A 20,081-nucleotide genomic window follows, 5' to 3' on the forward strand; every position below is an offset into this window, starting at 1 on the left:
ATCACACACTTTTTTCTTGAGCACTGCACCCTATCAGTACCACTCGCAGTGAGGACTCATCTTCCTTCAGTACAGGATCAATTGGTACCAAGCAAGTACTTGTGAGCTTGGCCACATGAGAACCTGTTGATAAGGTCCTAGATGACGATGTTCCGCCAGATGGGTGGGCTGATAGGACTTCTTCATTACTGATGGTCCCTCACCGTTAGTCGTGACAGTGGTGTGTGTCATCTTCTCGTGGTCACTTCTCCTTCACCCTACAAGCCAACAGATCTTCCACTTCCCCCCAAGCAATGTTCCAAGTCGCGGCTGTCCCACAGTTATCATGGAGACAGATTCATCCTTTACATTCTTGGAAAGTGACATTGGCCATCTTGGAATGGTAAGCTTTAGTCGATCTGGTTCTGGAGCAGAAGTTATTTCACTAAATTGAGCATTAATCTGACAACAATTTGATGTGAAATAACAAAATGTTTATCATTCCTTTGAAATTGCTTTCGTTTTTTCGACGTATTTGTTTTCTATGATCTTACTTTGACCTGTGTTTTCAGTAGCTCAAGCTTTTTAAAAGAATGTTTTCATGTCAGCCATGTCAATGTTAACAGACACAGATAAAGGACTATTAGGAGCACCGGACTGTTATGGAGGGAGAGCACCCTTCAGACATGTGACAGACCAGGCAGGTTGAAAGAGCCAGGGAAGGATTTGGTTCTGTCAGGAGGGCTGCAACCGATTAGTGCACAACATCGCAGACATGTTTCTCCAAATCGTCTCTGTTTTGTTGCAGCTAGACAGCCATTCAAGCAGAATGCAACACACTGCATTTTTAGTGTAACACACTCTACGGAGGCAGAACAAACAAAAAAGCACTCGTGCATATTTAACTTAAGTGCATGGCTGCCCTGTAAAAAGAAGTTCAAAACAAGCTCCGCCCCACTAACCAATGTTGGCGGGTGTAAACGTGTATGTTATTTGTAAAATACCAGAGCCCGTGAACTATGCAGAAAATGTGTATCACAATAAATCAATAAATTGTCGGAAAGTGGTGGCAGGGCGGAAGCAGCGACTGCAGTAACCGTTTAAGACAAAAGTTGTGTAAAAGAACATCTGAAGAAAGTAAGCGTAAGGAGACTGTGCTTGCCGGTGCTCCTGAGGTTTGACCAGAAGTGAGGTATCGGCTGCCTGAACAATTTAGCAGGCAGTAAAGAAGAGTGACGTAGGAGTAATCCAATGGTAAATAGCAGGCAGGATTAAAAATTTGCTAACATTCATGCCAAGAATTTTCAATTCTATTAAGGACAGGAGGCGAGGATTATGCTTTCTCTATTTCTTTACTGAAGGAAACAGCAGCCAATCAGTACACAGTAAAGAAGAAAACTACAATACCCATGAGTACCCAGACAGTATAAATAGGGTCACAGAGGTCATAACTTCCTCTTTCTTTGTCAATAACAGGTAAATAATGAAAGTCAAAATCGTAGAAGAAAAACCAAGGATCCATGAAGAACATCTGGCCGCAGGACATCCACAGGGCAAGTAAACAGGCAAATCCAAGGACCAGGGGGACGAACCACAGCAGCAGCCGTAGACGCCGAATCCAAAGCTCACTCCGATTATGCTTGTTTAAAGCTTATCCACCACGACAGATGCAACATCAATAATTGGTTTAAAGTAAAACGTCTTGAACACAGATTCAGAGTGCCAATCCGCAGCCCTCATGATGTCATGAAGGCTAGCACCCATAGAAAAAGCTTTTGAAGCCATAGCTCCTCTTGTGGAGTGAGCACCAAACAGGGAAATATCAATGCCCGCTTCCTGCATGAGCCAACGTAACCAACGCGCCAGAGTAGCAGGAGTAACAGGCTTGAAAGGCTTTTGCAAAGCAATAAGAAGTTGACGCTGTAAATCATGTCGTAAAGACGCAGTGCTTACCTCGTAATCCTTGATACACTGAACCACACACAATTGAGGATTGTGAGGAAAAGAAGGATAAGAAACGGAGGAGGTATTACATTTCGTCCGTTTAGAAATAACAAAGGTGACACCCTCAGGGGAGAACGTGCGACCAGCGAGGTCTAAAGCTCGCACATCAGAAACCCTTTTGCAGGATAACAAACACAAAAGCATAGTCAGCTTGGCTGAAAGTTGTTTACGGGTCAGGAAAGAATTGGAAGGCCAAGAAGAAAGAAAACGCAATACAACAGACATCCCACAAAGCAACGTACTTGGGACAAGGAGGTTTCACCATCCTAATGCCTTTCAGCAATTTAGAAATCAAGGGATGTTCTCCCGCTGGTTTGCCATCAATAGGAAGATGACCTGTCGAAATGGCAGAACGAAAATAGTTCACAGTCCTGTAAGCCAGACCAGAAGAAGCCATAGAAGCCAAAAATTTGCTAATCAAAGCGAGATCTGCTGAAACGGGATCCACCGAACGTTGTGAGCACCAATCACACCAGCGTTTCCAACTGGACGCATAACGCTTGCGTGTGTTGGGGGCCCAAGCTTCGTTGATAAATCGGGTAGCGTCTCCCGATAATCCCGGGACTTGCCAGCGTCCCCCGAAATACAAATGAAGGATGTATGACGTTACAACTCATACTTTTACAACGCATGCCATTACAACGAATTTTTTACAACGCAAAAACTTTTACAACACATGTATTTACAACGCATGTTTTTACAACGCAGGTACCTTTACAACGCATACCATTACAACGTAAGTATTGGTAAGTATATATTATTATTTTTTAATTTAAAATAATTGTAAATAATTTAATTTAATTTAATTTAATGTAATTTTATTTAATTGATTTAATTTAAATTTTATTTTATTTTATTTTTACCTTATACCCCTGTACCCCAAAAACCCAAAAGTGACCCTGAACCCTAAAAATACCCCTTTACCCAAAAACCCAAAACTGACCCTGAACCCTAAAAATACCCCTGTACCCCAAAAACCCAAAACTGACCCTGAACCCTAAAATTACCCCTTTACCCAAAAACCCCAAACTGACCCTGAACCCTAAAAATACCCCTTTACCCAAAAACTGAAAACTGACCCTGAACCCTAAAAATACCCCTTTACCCAAAAACTGAAAACTGACCCTGAACCCTAAAAATACCCCTTTACCCAAAAACTGAAAACTGACCCTGAACCCTAAAAATACCCCTTTACCCAAAAACTGAAAACTGACCCTGAACCCTAAAAATGCCCCTTTACCCAAAAACTGAAAACTGACCCTGAACCCTAAAAATACCCCTTTACCCAAAAACTGAAAACTGACCCTGAACCCTAAAAATACCCCTTAAAAAACCCAAACATATAAAATTTAAAATATAATTATATACTTACCAATACTTACGTTGTAATGGTATGCGTTGTAAAGGTACCTGCGTTGTAAAAACATGCGTTGTAAATACATGCGTTGTAATGGTTTTTGCGTTGTAAAAGTTTTGTTGTAATGGTAGTGCGTTGTAAAAGTTGCGTTGTAATGGTTGTTTTCCACAAATGAGCTGAGCAAAGCGTGATATTGCAATTAAAGAAGCGCACAAAGCGTCAAGAACATGCACAACAAAAGCGCAAGGCAATTGTAAGTAAAAGGAATAAAGGCACTTAACTGGCTGCGAAGCAGCAAAGAAAGAGGAAGTAATGACCTCTGTGACCCTATTTATACTGTCTGGGTACTCATGGGTATTGTAGTTTTCTTCTTTACTGTGTACTGATTGGCTGCTGTTTCCTTCAGTAAAGAAATAGAGAAAGCATAATCGGAGCCTCGTCCTGCCATAGAATTACACTCTGTGTAATGCTTACAGCAGGTCCTGCAGACAGAGGATACGTGCTGCCTAGGCTCGACATAAAAGGGACACAACGCCGACTCAAGGAACCCAGACTCAACTACCAATCCTAGAATACATTTATTTGGGGGGTGTCATACCCCAAACAACCCCCCTGAATCTAAGCTGCTAGCCATGCAAGCTACAGGTCACTTGAAGAATAGCAAATTCAACCTAGTCCCCAGATGAACTTAGTCATCTAAAACTCCTTTGTGATCTGGTGCCCAGTGCTGCATTTCAGAAACTGGCAGGATAGGACAGGAACTGGCCTTTCGACATGCTGTATTGGAACTGGGGGAGAAGTACATGTGATCAAGTGCTAACCCATGAATTCCGTTGCTGCAAGAAGGAGAAGGGACCAGCCACTCCAGAGAAATATTTGATAATGGCTGACGATCACCTCAAATTGGCTGTATTGATCAGCCATGTGCACATTATAAACAGAGGAGGAAAGCAAACAGGGTGTTGGTGTTGGCTGTGACAACACACGTCAGGACATGGTTTAATGCACAGCCTAATAAGATCAGATGTGCAAGCTTGTCCAAGTGTAGCTCTTTGCAGAATGGTCTCAGGCATGGCAGTGATGAGGGACAGCTTCCTAAGTTATGCTGGTCTGTTCTGTGCCATAGCTAGGAGGGGGTTGAGATCAGGTTAATTTAGTGACATTGAGGGTTCACCTTGAGAAGGGTTATTCCTTGTGGTGAGTCGTCAACCATCCAAATTATCAATCCTGTTTCTTACAATGACAAATATTAGAGGCATTTTTTTTATTAATATGCTGTTCAATGAGCACATACCAACCTACTCACTCTGAAACATGGAAATCAGTATTTGGTCCCGTATATCCATCACTTCCAACAACTGACTGCCAAGACTGCAGGAGTGGATGAGGCAGTAGTTACTGCATTTTATCAAGACTTGAGAAGAGAAAAACTGAAATATGCCTTCTCGCTTATGGTTAATCGATAGACCAATAACCCAGCCCTGATTGATTTAATGCTCCAGTTGGACACTCAGTTACAGAGGTCCATCGGAATATGTTAAGGATGTGAAAGAAGAGGAAACCATGCAAGTGGGCTCAGCAAGAAGATATTTTTCAGTGGAAGCAATGGTAAGATCAGGAGCATTACGTTTCTTTATGGACCTAACTTTTCAAGTCCAGCATCATATTCCATGTTGACCAAAAGAAGTACCCATGGAAAATAAGGGATTACATGGCACCGTCCTGACTACAGTCCCAGTTAAAGAAGATTCATTATCAGCAGTAATGAGTATCCCTTGTAGATTTAATTTCCTTCAATTTGATTAACTCGCCTTTCTTTTCTGTGGATCTGGTACACCATGGTCATTAAGCCATCATCCAGTTACTGATTGGAAGATTCCAAGTATCTCTCTTGCTACAAAGTATTTTTGGCAGAACTGTTATCCAAGACCTATGGAGGCACACGTTCAGAGACTTACTTGCTTTGCATGACAGCATCTCTCAGGAGAACAGATAAGAAAAGAGAAGGACATAGAAGGATTTCGTACTCCTGCACATAGTGACATTGCTTATGTGTTTAGCAAGAAAGAGCAGAAACACTTCCACCCCACTTGAAGAATGATTGTGGAGCTTACTTGATTCCCGGCACCTCAGTTCCTCATGAAAGAAGCCACCCCTTAATGATCAAGAAGGATGGGGTTCTTAAACAGTATTTGGAAGAAAATCTCATCAACAGGTTTATCAGACATTCAATATCACCGACAGGGAACACATTTTCTTCATCCCAAAAAGCAAAAGGAAACTACCAGCTGTGTATTGACTCAATTCCATCACACTTCAAAATCATTCCCCACACCTTAGCATATCCGTGCTTTTGGACCAAATCAAATGAGCTAAAATTTTCTCTATATTAGACTTAATGTAATGACCTGCTTTTTCGTATATTTTAGTGCTTCTGTCAGTCACCAGGCCATTACTTACCACATCCTTTCTCAGGATCCAGAAAGACACCACATTTCACAATACTTACCTAAGAAAGGAATAAACACTAACAACAACAAACTATATAAGACCATTGCCGAGGAGCTCGCAAGTAACAAGTCACAAGACCTCCCCATCCGAGAGGGTACGCAGCAAATCACACCTCCCCATCCGAGAGGGTACACAGCAAATTACAACACCTCCCCATCCGAGAGGATCCGCAGCGCATGCTCCTCCTAGCAATGTATTGGATAGAATAATTAGAAGTTTTTCTTCCTTGCTGGGAGCCTATTTCCCTCCCGTATCAGCAACTACCCATTAGAAGGGAACTTACCCATCCTTCTGTAGGCACTTGGTAAAAAGGGGCCCGACCTTCCCTCACAAAGAACACAAACAAATAATAATACACTTTGGGGGTCCCTTTATTACACAATCATAGACTGACAAAAGAAAGAAATAACAAAGCATCACAATCATATGCAATGGCTGGCATATATATGTGTACATAACCTGAAAATAAAAAGGTAGTTAAGCATGGACAGAATATAAGAGTTAGTGGAACACCTCACCATGTTTCTACACATCTGGCTTTCAGAGGGGGCCCACCTCTCTGGTTCAATCAGGATTCTCTGTTCCACAATCACAGCTGCACATCTGCAACCCGATGTATCACCAGACTGACTCTCTCTCGGAGATCAGAGCTCAGACACTTCCTTCAGTAACCAGTGGAAACGCATGTCGAAGCTTCTAGCAAGCCTCGCCTTCTTTTCTCATCAGAGACTGTACCACTTCGTACCAAGGTCACACCTCCGGTTGATCAGGCCTTTGTTATGGCTCCGGCATAGAGTGAGCACATTCCTCTGACAATAACCGGTCCTCTCTGGTTCAGGAAGAGCGAATAACAAGTAGAACCTCTCACCTAGAGAGGCTCAGAAGATGGCGACAGCTTAGAATATGGAGTTGCTCAAGCATAGGCCTCTATTCCCGCAAAAGAGCAAAATTAGTATGCAAGAAGGCATAAGATCATGCCAAAGCCAATAGGCAAGCCCTGCCATTAAGCAAGATAAAGGTAGAAACAGAAAGAGATATAATCAAACCCTACTTTGTAACTTCAGGCATACACATCACTATATTAGGCTAAAATATGCTGAGATGGTGGTGGGCAAAGATCATAATCGGACTGATTATCTACAAAAAATATCGGTCACTACACCTAAGAGGAGCGTACAATCCAATGTGCATTGAGTGAGACAAATAGGAAACTGCTTTCAATACACAGTTGGGGCGTTATGAGTATTTAATAATGCCTTTTAAATTGTGTAATGTCCCCGCAGCATGTTAGCATTTCATGATTGACATCTTCCAAGGCCTCCTAGAGACTTTTATGGTAACATAGCTTGATCGCATCCTCATTTATTTGGATAGCATGCATTCAGCAGCACGGGAGACATGTAAGGGAGATGCTTTCTTAACTTGGACTGAAAATGCTGCATGTAAATCTTGAAAAAATGCCTTTTTGAAGGTTCTGAAATTAGCTTCTTGGGGTTCTAAATATCAGCTGACTGTATGAGTATAGATTAATCCATAATCCAGTCCATCCCAGATTGGAATCTACATCAGAATGTTATAGAAGTTCAAATATTTATTGTTTTTTTTCCAATTTCTGTAGACAATTTATTCAAGACTTTTCTATGATTGTCAAACACATTGTTGAACATACGAAGAAGGGTGTTACATTTCAGTGGGGTAGAGAACAAGAGACCGTGTTTACCCAGAGGAAGCTTGCATGGTACTGCTACACCATGAGGGTGAAGCTTGAGTTCTGGGTTCAGTGGAAGAACCATAGTTCACGCAAAACAATTAAACATAAAATCCAAAATGTGTGTTGGCAATCCATGGAGGATCGATGTCCATGGGGGCATGGGTACAGTAGGGTATGGCATATGGCTACACACAGACAAAGGCCTGGGACCTTGTGCAGCAAGGGTTTGGCCACCAGTGGGGGGTTGGGCAAGGAGCCTGTTAAGAGACCAGGCCCTACAGCCAACCTTCTGATGCACACAATTGAAGGCCATGCACAATAGGGTGGATGGCCACTCATGGAGTAGTGGGTGCCTCTGGGCCTGGAAGTAAAAAAGGCCCTGCAGCAAAGCCCTGCTTCTCACGTCTGTTTAGTGTTGGCCCTGTGCCCCCTGAGTGAATTGTTGGCTGCTCTGTTGACCACTGAGGAGCATGGCAGGTCTCTCATTTTGCATCTCTCCTGTTCGGCCAGATACCTCAGGTTAGTGCTACTGATAAGATGCTGTCCTTGGGTTTCGACTGGATGATATTGACACATGATTGTCAGCCTATGAGGTAGCCCTAAGGATGTATAGGGTCCCAAAGGAGTCAAGTCTCTGGAAACACAAGCCTACAGTGGGGAGTGATACACTGCTCACACTAGAGGTATGGGACCAGATGAGGTATGCATCCATGAAAGTCATCCTTCTCACCACATTTGGGCTCACCACAAAGACATACTGCTTGAGATTTAGGACAGTCAGAAGCTGCCATATCAGTCATGAGTGGATTTCCATGATTACTCCAGTAAGTCACTGAGTGGTTGGGTGAGAGGCAGTAAGGTTACTTATTTCAATGGGCAGGATGACCTCATTTCAAGGGAGCATATGCTCAGTGCTTGCCTTTTAGAGTTGCACCAACAACTAATTGACAGCCAACTCACTTTACCTTGGGAGCTTACCCAGGAGGCTGAACTCTGGGTCAGCACCACGGTGTCCAAAAATGTTTCTCTGAGGTCCCTAAAAGGTTGGACAAAAAGGGTGGACAGGGTCCCCAATAGAAGAAGGGTTGGGGGGCAAAAATAAAAACGAGTTCTCTAAAGGCACCAAATAGAGTTCTGAGGGAGCGGAAACACCATCCCAACCTGACCACAAGAAGGATGCATTCCCTGAAAGGAAGTCAGGGAAATTCAACCCCCCATGAGTTTTATGTATATGGACACATCAAGGGAGACACCAAATACCCCAAAAGCTCAACAGTGCAGGCCCCCACTGGTGGGCAGACACCAGGGTTAGCTAGTGTAGTGCTTGGAGAGGAGGTTCTTCCAGTTAGCATGGAGGATAGTGCAGCGCTTACCCTAGTGTCCGTAGGTGACAAGGAGATAGTGCAAAAAAAAACCACATGCTTACCAATACTTGCTAGTGTTGGCAGTGAGTCCCCATCATTGGGCGTACGGAGACTCTGAGGGACACAAAAGCTAGTATGACTTCTGTTAGGTGTCATCTGGTGTCCTCAGTATATTATCCTTTCGTCTTCGTGTAGAGTTCTTGAGGAGATGTTATGAATAGGTGTAAATTCTGTCCCCCACCTGTAGGTCCATCGTTTAATATTTATGTCTCCTGTCCCTTGTGTCTGCCCTCTTTTTCCTCTTTTTTTATGTTATGAAACCAGTGAAATATTTCAGATAAATTAAGAAATTGTGAATATATGGTTATGGATTTAATACAGATACGATGAAAAATGTCTGCATGTCGTACTTTTTAATAGCATTGGTATAAAGGACGTTGAATGAAGGTACTGTATGTGTGATATATTAATGACACCCCTACACTAATTTAGTGAAGTAGACCTCCAGTCCCACCTGGTACTTAAGCTCTGGTATAACCTATAGGCCACTCTGGTCAAGTTTCAGTCTCGCCAAAAAGTGTAGGTGATAGAACCAGTGAAGCCCAGGTCCCTATAAGACCAGTAGCCTGCGCCTTAGGAGGTGGAAAGATAATGGGAGGTCACCTTTATGGTAGCCCTCAAGACCCCCAGTAACCCTGTAAGAGTGTTGCATGTCAATCTCTTCGAGCCCCATTATGAGAGGTATGAAGTCACTGCTAAGTTACCCACACAGGCTCCCCTCCTCTTGGAGGTGGCTAACAAATGCTTCCGCCACTGCCTGTACGTCACCAAAGATCTGATTCCTTATGCGCCTGCCATACCGCTAGTGGGCTCCCCCAGCGGGCCTGGGGTACTCACATCCATGGAGCTTCTGGAGTGGCACGACGCGGACGTACAGACTCTTGGAGATCTGTATCGATATGGCATGCTTCTGCCATTTGAATCACTTGCTGAAGAGCTGGGCCTGCCACGAGGCCATTTTTTACAAATACCCCTCCTTGATCACTACACTGGCCTCTAGATGGTGGGACATGACGGAGGAGCCTAGTCAACACCTCACCATACAATACCTCCACGTAATGGGTCACGGCCGACATTTTATCCGGTGGTTTGCGGCATCCCTCCGCACACATGCAGCGATAAAGTTAGACTCACTTTGACGCAGGTGGGAATAAGACCTGGGGAGCCAACTGGAGGATAGGAAGTGGGAAAAGATATTGAAAAGCCCTAAGAGAATCCCCAGAAGCATGAGGTTCCGTCCAATTCAATTATTTATAGTCCACATGGCGGTCCTCACTCCTGAAAAGATCAATAGGTACTTTCACCATGCGGACGCAGCCTGTCCCCGCTGTACAGAGGTGGGGGCTGGCCTAGTGTCACACGCTGCACATTTATTGGCGGGCTATCAGTGAGACATTGGGCACATGTACTAACCGCAGCATACCTTTCGAGTGGCCCACTTACTTATTAAACCAATTTAGTAGGGCTCCGGCTACAAAAGACACTTCTCGTTTTCTTGACCTGGGGCTAGTCGTTGCCAAGCGCCTTTTAACGAAGAGATGGAAGTCGCAATCCCCACCACACATAAGGCCACACATAAGGCCACACATAAGGGCGTGGAGATATTCCCTCATAGCATGTGCTAAAGCAGAAGGAATTGCTATCACACGGGAGGAAATACTGGGCTTGCATAAGACGCCGATGGCAGCGCAATGGGAGGGTCTGCTCCAGAGTCTTATGCGCATGGAGGAGGACACCCTGGAGCAGCGGCCGCTTGTTGAGGGAGACTCCCCTGCAACTTGAGATGGGCGATATGTCGGGTAGACTCTTATCCCTCCACACAGGCGCATCTATACTGTCCACTGACTAAGCAGAGACAACACTATGTGTGCTGGCGGACGAAGCAGCTCTGTGGATTGCTGCGAGCCGGGGAGCGAGGGATGGGGCGGAGAGGGGGTGATGGATGTTGTTATCATGGGGGGGTGAGGGGACTAAAGGATAAATGTAAAGTGGAAAAGGTGTAATTAGAAGTCGAACTTAGCTGCTGTGGTTGGTTTCTTTCCTTAGTTACTGTTTGTTTACTCTATAACATCTGTGCACTCACACAAGATGTATGATCTGTAACACTCCGCATAATATGCCTCCAGACTTGCAATATGACAACATTGTGGACTTTACCTCTGCTGCAGCAACACATATGTTGTAGTTCTATCTGGAACTGTGACTAAAGAGTCACCAGAATACATGGTGGCCATCCTAAGCTTGTATGTACGAACTGAGCGTCACTGTCTAAAAAATCCTGACATCCTATCTCCTAAAGAGCAGGATGGGTCAATGGACGGTGTTGATCACTCCCCTAAACTGCCCAAAGAGCAGCAGATGGACTGTCGCCAGGGACTGTCACCACTTTTTGGGGCAGTTTGCCTCCCTATTCTCACTAGCTCCTTGGCTGACTCATCTGTCTACCCATGATATTGATACTGAGGACAGTACTCCTGTGAAAAATAGGATTTACAGGCTTACAAGGTGGGTGCTCTCATCAAGTAGGAAGTGTCCAAGATGCTGTTGTTAGGGGTGATTGATCATTCCAATAGCCTTTGGACTAGACCAGTGGTGCTGGTCCCCAAAACTGCACTACTGAGCACCATCCCAGAACTCAGGTTCTGTGTGGACTATAGGGGACTCAATTAAGTCATAACAACTGACACTCACCCCATCCCTGGTGCTGATGAGCTTCTAGGTTGGGAGCAGCCAAGCGACTATATTATGTTTCGTACTGGCAGATTGTCCTTAACTCAGGGGGCTAAGGGGAAGTCTGCATTGTCCACCGTAGAGGGTCACTTCTAATTCAGGGTGAAGCACTTTAGGTTAAAGAATGCCCTTGCCACATTCCAGAGATTAGTTCTGGCTGTGATGGAGACTTTCAGTGACATACCTGTTGACATTACAGACTTTAGCTCTAGCTGGGAGGTACACCTGTTCTACCTCCAGGAGCTGCTTCAGGCCCTGCAGGGGGCAGTACTGATTCTCAAAGCCAGCAACTGTGAGATAGGGCAGGGATCTGTGGTTTCCCTAGGATAACAAGTGGGTGGGGATAAGGTGCAGCCCCTCCAAGTGAAGATTCAGACTATCCTGGTTTGGTACTCTTCCCCTCCTCCCTCCAACCCATCCCCCGTGATTCAAACTGAGGTTATGGCCTCCCTAGGCCTCACTGGATACTAAAGAAGGTTTTTCAAGGTCTATAGCACCATTCTTGCCCCCAGCTTAACTGATCCAACTTGAAGAAAGCTGTTCAAGAAGGTGATATGGTCCAGAGCCTGCCAGAAAGTCTTTGACATCCTGAAGAAGGCCATGTGTACAGCACCAGTACTCAAGGCCTATACTTCCCCAAAGTGATTAATGTCCAGACAGACAGCATGGCATAAGGGCTGTACTCTCACAGCTAAACGAAGAGGGTTTAAACCAACTTGTAGCCTTCATCAGCAGGAGGCTACTGCCCTGGGAACTGAGTGCCATTGAGAGGAAGGCTTTTGCTGTGGTCTGGGAACTAAAGATGTTGAGACCATACATATTTGGGACTCACTTCTGGGTTCAGACAGACCACCTACCCCTTAGATAGCAAATGCAGATGAGGGGTGAGAATCCCAAAATGTTAAGGTGTTCCATCTCCCTCCGAGAAATGGACTTTATGGTGGAACACCATCCTGGGAATGACCACTCCAGTGCTGATGGTCTTTCCAGGGTCTTCTGCCTTAGTGATGAGAACTCCCCTGAGGGTGAGTGTTTCTCCATACTTTCATCTAGGGGTGTGGACACATGTTGGACCAGACATCCTTGGTGTGGTCTGCCCCAAAACCTTTCGCCTGCACCCCTCCTGTTTTCTGAAATTAATTTTTGTTGCCATTAGGACTAAACAAATACCTCAATTAATAACCCAGTTTCTTGCAGTAGATATGGCTACATTTGGTGCAGTTTTAGTGGGTTATATGCATTATTTCTGATGGGTTTTTCCTTCCTCTTCCATCCTGTGTTTTAAACTAATTCTGTTTCTTTATTTAGAGCATTTAGGATTGGGAGGTAGTGTGTATGAACGCAAATGTTCTGCATTACCCACTTTGTATTGTAATGAAAATGTAGATAAAGTATTTAAAAAAACTAAAAATCCTACATATATGTTTTTATTGTAATGTTTTTGTAGTGTATTGTGATGTCAAAAATCTATATACCATATCATGAATATAACAATATGTTTATCTCGGCTATATTATCTGTATAATTGTTTGGTATTTGTTTGGGTCTCAGGTGGAATCCTGACGAGCGAATTACTCCAAATGAAGCACTGCAGCATGCATGGATACAGAGCACGAAGGCGCGGAAGATGAAACCTAAAACAAATGCCACAAAAAGTTTAAATTATGCAGCATTGCAATCGCCAGCAAAACACAAAGATATTGAACTTCATACAGTAAAGGCAGGTAGTGTTGTTTTGTTTTTTGATGTTCACGTAACCTGTATTTTTAAGAGATTGTCAAATATAAGTAAATTACATCTTGAAATTATTCTGCTAAATTGGAATTTTGAGATATTCAGTCAGGTAGCTTGAGAGCTACAGTAGTGTACGAGCTACTGGTAGGAGACTTATTCTATGTCTGCATGTGGGGGCGGGGACATGACAGTAGAGTAATTATTAAGGTCCCAAAGTCATGAAGAGATAACCACACATCTTTATGTTAAGTATTAGCTAGCATTGCAGATCTGCAACTGCCGTATCATAAATCATAAATAAGTCCCAAATCATTAAACAGGTCAAGAACGTTTTTGGAAATTGGTGTGCTAGAAAGCTCAGCAGTTTGAAGTATTGGCTGTCTGATCGGTAATTTCATTTGCATTGACTAGCACCTCGTAAGTGAGTGGAAAGGTGAAAGCTGGATCCCAGGCTTCCTCCTAGTGGATTTCAGAGGACTTACCTCTGAAATGATCTCTTCATTTTGTTCCATACTAATAGTGCAAGAATGATGGTGTTATGGTCTGTGTTGATGCACAATGAGATCAGAATTGTTCACAGCAGTGCTTCGTGTCCTACTTGGTAAAGGAGTAGTCCAGCATATGCGGCCTACTGCTCACCTGCCCAGTTTATACACATGAGATACATGTGCGAACAAGTTTACATTTCACACACCAACCAAAATCACTTTGTGGATTCTGATGCCTCCTTATAGGTCTCACTACAGACTGTTTTAGCTGTCTCGCAAAACTCACCACCACCCCACACTAACACACAAGATCATCACACTTGTACACCAAACTACATGCAGAGAGGGGCTTTGGGTCATACATCTTCAGCCATTGGCTTTGGCGAACTGGCCCTCTTCAGACATTTGCTAGATGGGCTGTTCATCAGTTTTTGGATAACCCCATAGCATTGCATCAGACCGCTTGTGCTGTGGATAAACACATAGTAGTTCCCTGTAAAAAACATATTTTATAATGGCATTAAAGCCACAGGAACTCCTATGCCAGCTCACCCATACTACTGTGTCAGTCCGTACAGTGGATCAAGCTCTCTCACATGCACCCAATTGTACAAGAGCAGCAACACAGCCATGTGCCCGCTCTAAACTTGCTAGCATACGTGTGTGCTGTATTGCTCTAGCAATATGCATGCCTGGTGGTCATTTTAGAATGTTCATGGTGCAAGGTCAGTGCACCAGCTAAAGTCATGCCAGTAAGCCCAAAGTCTTTCTCTGCCTGTGTGGCATCTTTTTAGAACACCCCCATATCTTCTGACCCCATCCACATAAAGCTGGTCCTTTTCCTCTTTCTGTAGTGAGCGAAACTTTACCATGTATGGGTATGCATGACAGCAAGTATCCCAGAGCGAAAGGAACATATGCTTAAGTCTGCACAACTTGCTACAGAAACTGTAGAGGTCTATCTAGTACCTAGGTGACTACCTGCCTGCTGACAGGATGTTCTTTTCATACTAATGGATCAAAGCATTCAAAAGTCATCAGGCAATGATTTGCTGATATTTTGAGGCACAAGCCACCTAATAACTGGATGATGGTGGATCTCATGGAAAGGCTTGATCGAGAAATTAGATTAAAACATCAGGCAATCACCTGGGCGCAGGAGTGGCGAAGAATTCTGATTGTCGTGAGTGCAAGTTGTACCTACTCACCTATAGGGGCACTCATGTACACACTCCCCCATCCCTTCAACCATAAGGACCCTCAACGTGGCAATCAGTTGTGAGCCTCCCAAAAGGTATGCCTATATCCCCGGACAAGCGAGCCTGCCCTGGCCCCACTGATGACTATTTATGCATTCCTCCTATCCAGGTGTTTCTCATATGAAAGCTCTCACATTTTCCAGTTCTATGTATGAGTAGGTTATCAAGTCCAGGATGCCTCTTTGCATAAGACTCGTAGCACTGGTTCCATATTGGGATCTGAAAAACGACAAATTCCAAACTGCAAAGAAAATATACTGGTCTGAATGAGCAAGTCTTGCAAGGAACTGGTGCTATTCAGAACTGACCGCCATGCTAAATGCCGCCTTCGTCTAACCGTAGTACTAAACACACCCCTAATACGACCACCAACCTCCATGCCCCCCATATAAACGCCCCTTCAATGTGATTCCTGTGAGACACTCAAGCCCACACTCCACGACTATTTACCTACTGTTGTGACCTTCTACGACGAAGACTTTCAACATGGCCAGATGAACCTTAAGCTGTCACTTAACTGAGTGCAGAGTGGAAAGAAAAAATTGGACTAGGGCACTGGAGCGCCATCTGCTAGAGACATTTCAGCAGCCATATTGGAATGCTGCTCGATACCATTTTAAACTACAATATTCTACTACAATTTAAATTACTGCAGTGCCAAATGATTCTTCCGCTTTTGATAAGTAAAACTGAAAATTAAATAAGCATTTGCAATGCAATAGGTCTTCCATTTACGGGAGATCTATTACATTGGTAAATGGAATCACGTACAACGGGAGGGCGGGGCAGAAGGCATGGACATCGGTAGGGAGGAAGGGGGGAGAAAGCACGGACAATAGTGGGGGAGAGGAGAAGGCATGGACAAAGCTGAGTGACTACGAAGGAAATAATACATGCCCGAGTAACAACAAAATAAAGGGGGCCAGTAGCCATGGGAGGTTATAAATGACATCATGACCATAGTAAGGCAGGACTAACAAGCCTATTATGGAACTACACGCCCGGATTTACGAAGGACAAAGACAGAAGCCAATCAAAAATATGGGCGGAGTGTGGGAGGCAGCTTGTCTCCCATACTCGACTACTGCATGCCTCGCAGAGCGAGCAGCGCATGCGGGCTGCCGCTAAAGCTCTACCTAAAAGTGGCCAAAAGACTTGCATGCTGTTTGACCCTGGCAATGTGCATTTTCTGGGCACATAGGTAGTGGAGCGAGACACCCTTTTCAGCCTCATCAATACCCTCAGAGTGGTTAAACATGTCACAAAACCAACACACTTCAAAGGCCACATCCTCAACCTTGTCTTCAAAGCATCACCAACATTTGATAGCCTACCATTCATAACACTGGATTAAACTGACCACTTTACCAACCTAACTCTCTGCTCACCATCCTACCATCAAACCAAGGTCAACACCAAATAGAAGACTAAACTTTCAGATTTTTAAAGACTTTTCAATACACCACCTAATGCTTGTACTCATCTCTCACCCTATGAATTCCACATTTGATGCCAGCACGCTTCTAAACAGCTTCAACATTTTTTGGGAAGCTATGTGAAAATCATCACCCCAATTAGAACATGCAAGCTAAACGATCCATCTGCAGACATGAAAGAAAATGGAAGAAAACTAGAATACCGGTTGTACCTCTTGATACCGGAGGCCCTTCGTGCAACACACAGACAGCTCATCACATCAGCCAAAACAAAGGACTATACCGGCATTATCAGTGAATTCACCATCAGAGCTTGAAAGCTGATCAAGACAATCAAGCACTGCATCCACTCCCTGCCAGACCCATGCATTCCACAAGCCACAGAAAAGTGCAATGCCAGCATTCTCTTCCTCAATAAAAAAATACAGATGATCCAGGAAATACCAGCCCTCAAGTCATGTCAGCAAGTCCTAAAGACGGATTCCGTCTCTGCAGTTGATGATTCCACAATTGCCTCGTTTAAAATCTCCAAAGAACATACATGATCCTCATTATAAGCCGATGCTGAGGAAGTAGCCTAGCATCCTGCATCCATGTTGATTAGAGCCAGTGGCTGATAATCCTGGTGCTGAAGCACCCATCCCCGCACTACCCCGGAGGGAGTGGTTCATTTTAAGCATCTTGAAGCAAGTTCATGGGACAACTCCCAATTTTTTTTATTATCAGACTCATCATCTGGTTCATGTCCACAGGAACAGGCAATTGCAGAGTCAAGCAGACATACAATGCCCATTCAAAGGAGCACCATAGGCAATGAAATGCAAGTTGCTGGCAGGTGAACCAGGTGGGTCAGAATGAAAATGGCCAGTCAGTGTTCAGTTCCTGGAGCAAAGGGACTCCAGCAAAGTCGTATTATGTGTTCACAGCACAGCTGGACCAGAGTTAGTTCCATTTCCAATGGGCTTCGAAACAGAACATCCATTGCAGAGTAACAAAAATAGAACCAAAATGCTGCAAGTTGAGAATTATACCCAGGGTATGCCCCCAAACCCAGTGGAATACAGGGAATGGATAAAGACTGGTATTACTTCAAAGATTTTCTGGAAGGTACTTACTAAGTGAGTCCCGACTATTTTTAAAAAGTGTGCTACACCTGCAGTATTGAAAGCATTAAAAGTTTGGTGCACTAGCTTGCCAAAATGTAATGGTAGATTTGTGTTCAACAAAGGCTTTACATCCTTGCAACTTGCATTTTAGGTTTAAAGTATTTTATTACTTCATTGCATAAACAATACAAACAAACAAAAACAGTCGCCATAAAGGGGGTAAGGCAAAGCTACCGCTCCACGGGCGCCCTCCATTTGCATGATGCTACAGTGATAACATCCTTCATTGCATGAGTCCAGGTGGATTTGCGGTGACGACAAGTTCAGCAGTTACAATCTCCCTTCCCCAACTTCCCCCCTCCCCCCCAACTCCTTTCCCCCCTTCTCTCGCGCTGTGCGAATGTCCCACACCCCGTGTATCTCTGCAGAGCATCCGTTCCCTTTGTCAAGCAACCCTCTCGTACAAGCTAGGTGGGCGGGTTAGTCAGGGATGTTAGCCGCAGTAAACGAAGATATCGGAGACAAGTGATTTCTTTGAATTCTGACTGTAGTAAGGTATGGAAGGGCTGCCACAGCTCCTCAAACTTATCCACCTCCCCCGCTACCGTGAGTGACAACTTCTCCATCCCTAGAACGTGCCACAGCCTGTGTAACCAGCCAACAATGGTGGGGAGTGTGGTGGAGCGCCAGTAAATGAGTATGTTCTGGATCGCCGAACCCAGGGCGATCGCTATCTGCCTACCCCTCCTGGACCGCAGCGGGTACATCAGGCCATTGGGCAACCCCAACAGGACATAGGCTGGGAGGCGAGGGAGTTCTATGTCAAAGCACTGATCTATTTCATCCAGGACTTCCTTCCAGTAGGGACACAATAGAGGGCAATCTCATAGAACGTGTGTGAGTGTACCAATCTGCCCGCACTCCCGCCAACAGGTGTTCGCTATGTTTCGGTTAATTTTGTGCAATCTCTCGGGGGTGTAGTACCAGTAAGTGGATATCTTAGTATAGGTTTCGGTGAGCCCGGTGTGGTATGCTGAATGGCGTGCGCGGTAGGAAATGTGTTCCCAGTCCTTGTGACTCAACTCTCTACCCAGCTCCCTTCCCCAGCGTTCCCGCCCCGGGTTATAAATGTGGAAAGGGGGTGGCTGCAAGACTTTGTATAAGTCGGAGATGAGTTTGGAGTCCGAGGAGCGCGTTGCTAGCCACGTCTCATAGGGGGTAAGTTTCCTATCAGCTAGGTCACGCACCTGCGGTTGAAGCGCCCAGTGTCGCACCTGCAGGTACCGCATCCGTTCGGTCTCAGGCAGTCGTTATTCTTTGCTGAGATTCTGAAACAAAACGGCACCCTCTGGGCCGTATATATGACACAGCGCGTTGCACCTAGCCCCCCCACCAGTGCGCGAAGGCTCCAGGTTCCATCCCAGGCTGAAAGTCCGGGTTTTCGACCAGCGGCGTGAACGGAGACGGAAAGGTGGTAAGCTCGTGCTTAATATTCACGGCGTCCCAAACACGCAGTGGGACTCGTGTGATAAAGGACGCATAGAGATTGGGGGGACGATGAGCCCTGTTCATGAAGGGTATCTCCTGTAGGGTTCTACCCGCTACCGCCTGGTCCTGGAACAACCAGTGTTTATCAGATTCCCACCTGCTCCACTCCACTAAATACCGGAGCTGCGCCGCCTGGAAGTACTTGTGTAGATCTGGAATGCCGAGTCCACCCGACTCCGGCGCCAGTGTGGATAAGGCTCTCTTGAGTCTGGGTTTGCGGCCCTGCCACACGAAACGTGCGATGTCCGCCTGGGCCTGTCCGATCCATCCCTTCGGGGGCTGAAGAGGTAAGGCCCGAAACAGATACAGCACTTGCGGCAAGAGCGTCATCTTCACCGCTACCACTCTGCCCAACAACGACAACGTTCCTTTGTTCCAGCGGGCCAACTCTTCCTTAATTTTCTTGCCTAATGCTGCGTAGTTGGCTGCCACCATAACAGGTAAAGAGGGCGCTAGCAAAATGCCCAAATAAGGAACCAGTTCCTTCGACCAGCGCATGGGAAAGAGGCCCTGCAACTCGAGTCTTGTGGAAGTGGTCAGCGAGATGTCAAGGGCCGCCGATTTCCCCACGTTCATTTTAAAACCTGCCACCGCGGCGAAGGCCTCCAGCTCAGCGACGCAGGCCGGCAGCGCCCTTCGCGGGTCGTCAAGCGTTAAGATGACATCGTCCGCATACAAGCTAATGGTGTGAACATACCTCCCCATCCGGACCCCAGTCGCATCCGGGTTCTGCCGAAGTCTCTGCGCAAACGGTTCCATATATAGAGCGAAAAGTAGCGGCGACAACGGGAACC

General features: G+C 45.2%; 1 protein-coding gene across 3 annotated transcripts in view; it reads left to right on the forward strand.

Moving 5' to 3' along the window:
* DYRK4 (dual specificity tyrosine phosphorylation regulated kinase 4) overlaps positions 1 to 20,081 on the forward strand; it is a 977,358-nt gene that overhangs the window by 903,634 nt on the left and 53,643 nt on the right. For 2 of the 3 annotated variants that reach the window (XM_078654210.1, XM_078654204.1), the window contains exon 12: positions 13,268 to 13,440. In XM_078654210.1, the coding sequence (XP_078510336.1) occupies positions 13,268 to 13,440 (173 nt within the window). The remainder of the gene's footprint in view (positions 1 to 13,267; positions 13,441 to 20,081) is intronic. The other variant, XM_078654218.1, reaches the window with a different exon arrangement.

The sequence above is a fragment of the Lissotriton helveticus genome, chromosome 1_1, assembly GCF_964261635.1.
Source record: "Lissotriton helveticus chromosome 1_1, aLisHel1.1, whole genome shotgun sequence".
NCBI lineage: Eukaryota > Metazoa > Chordata > Amphibia > Caudata > Salamandridae > Lissotriton > Lissotriton helveticus.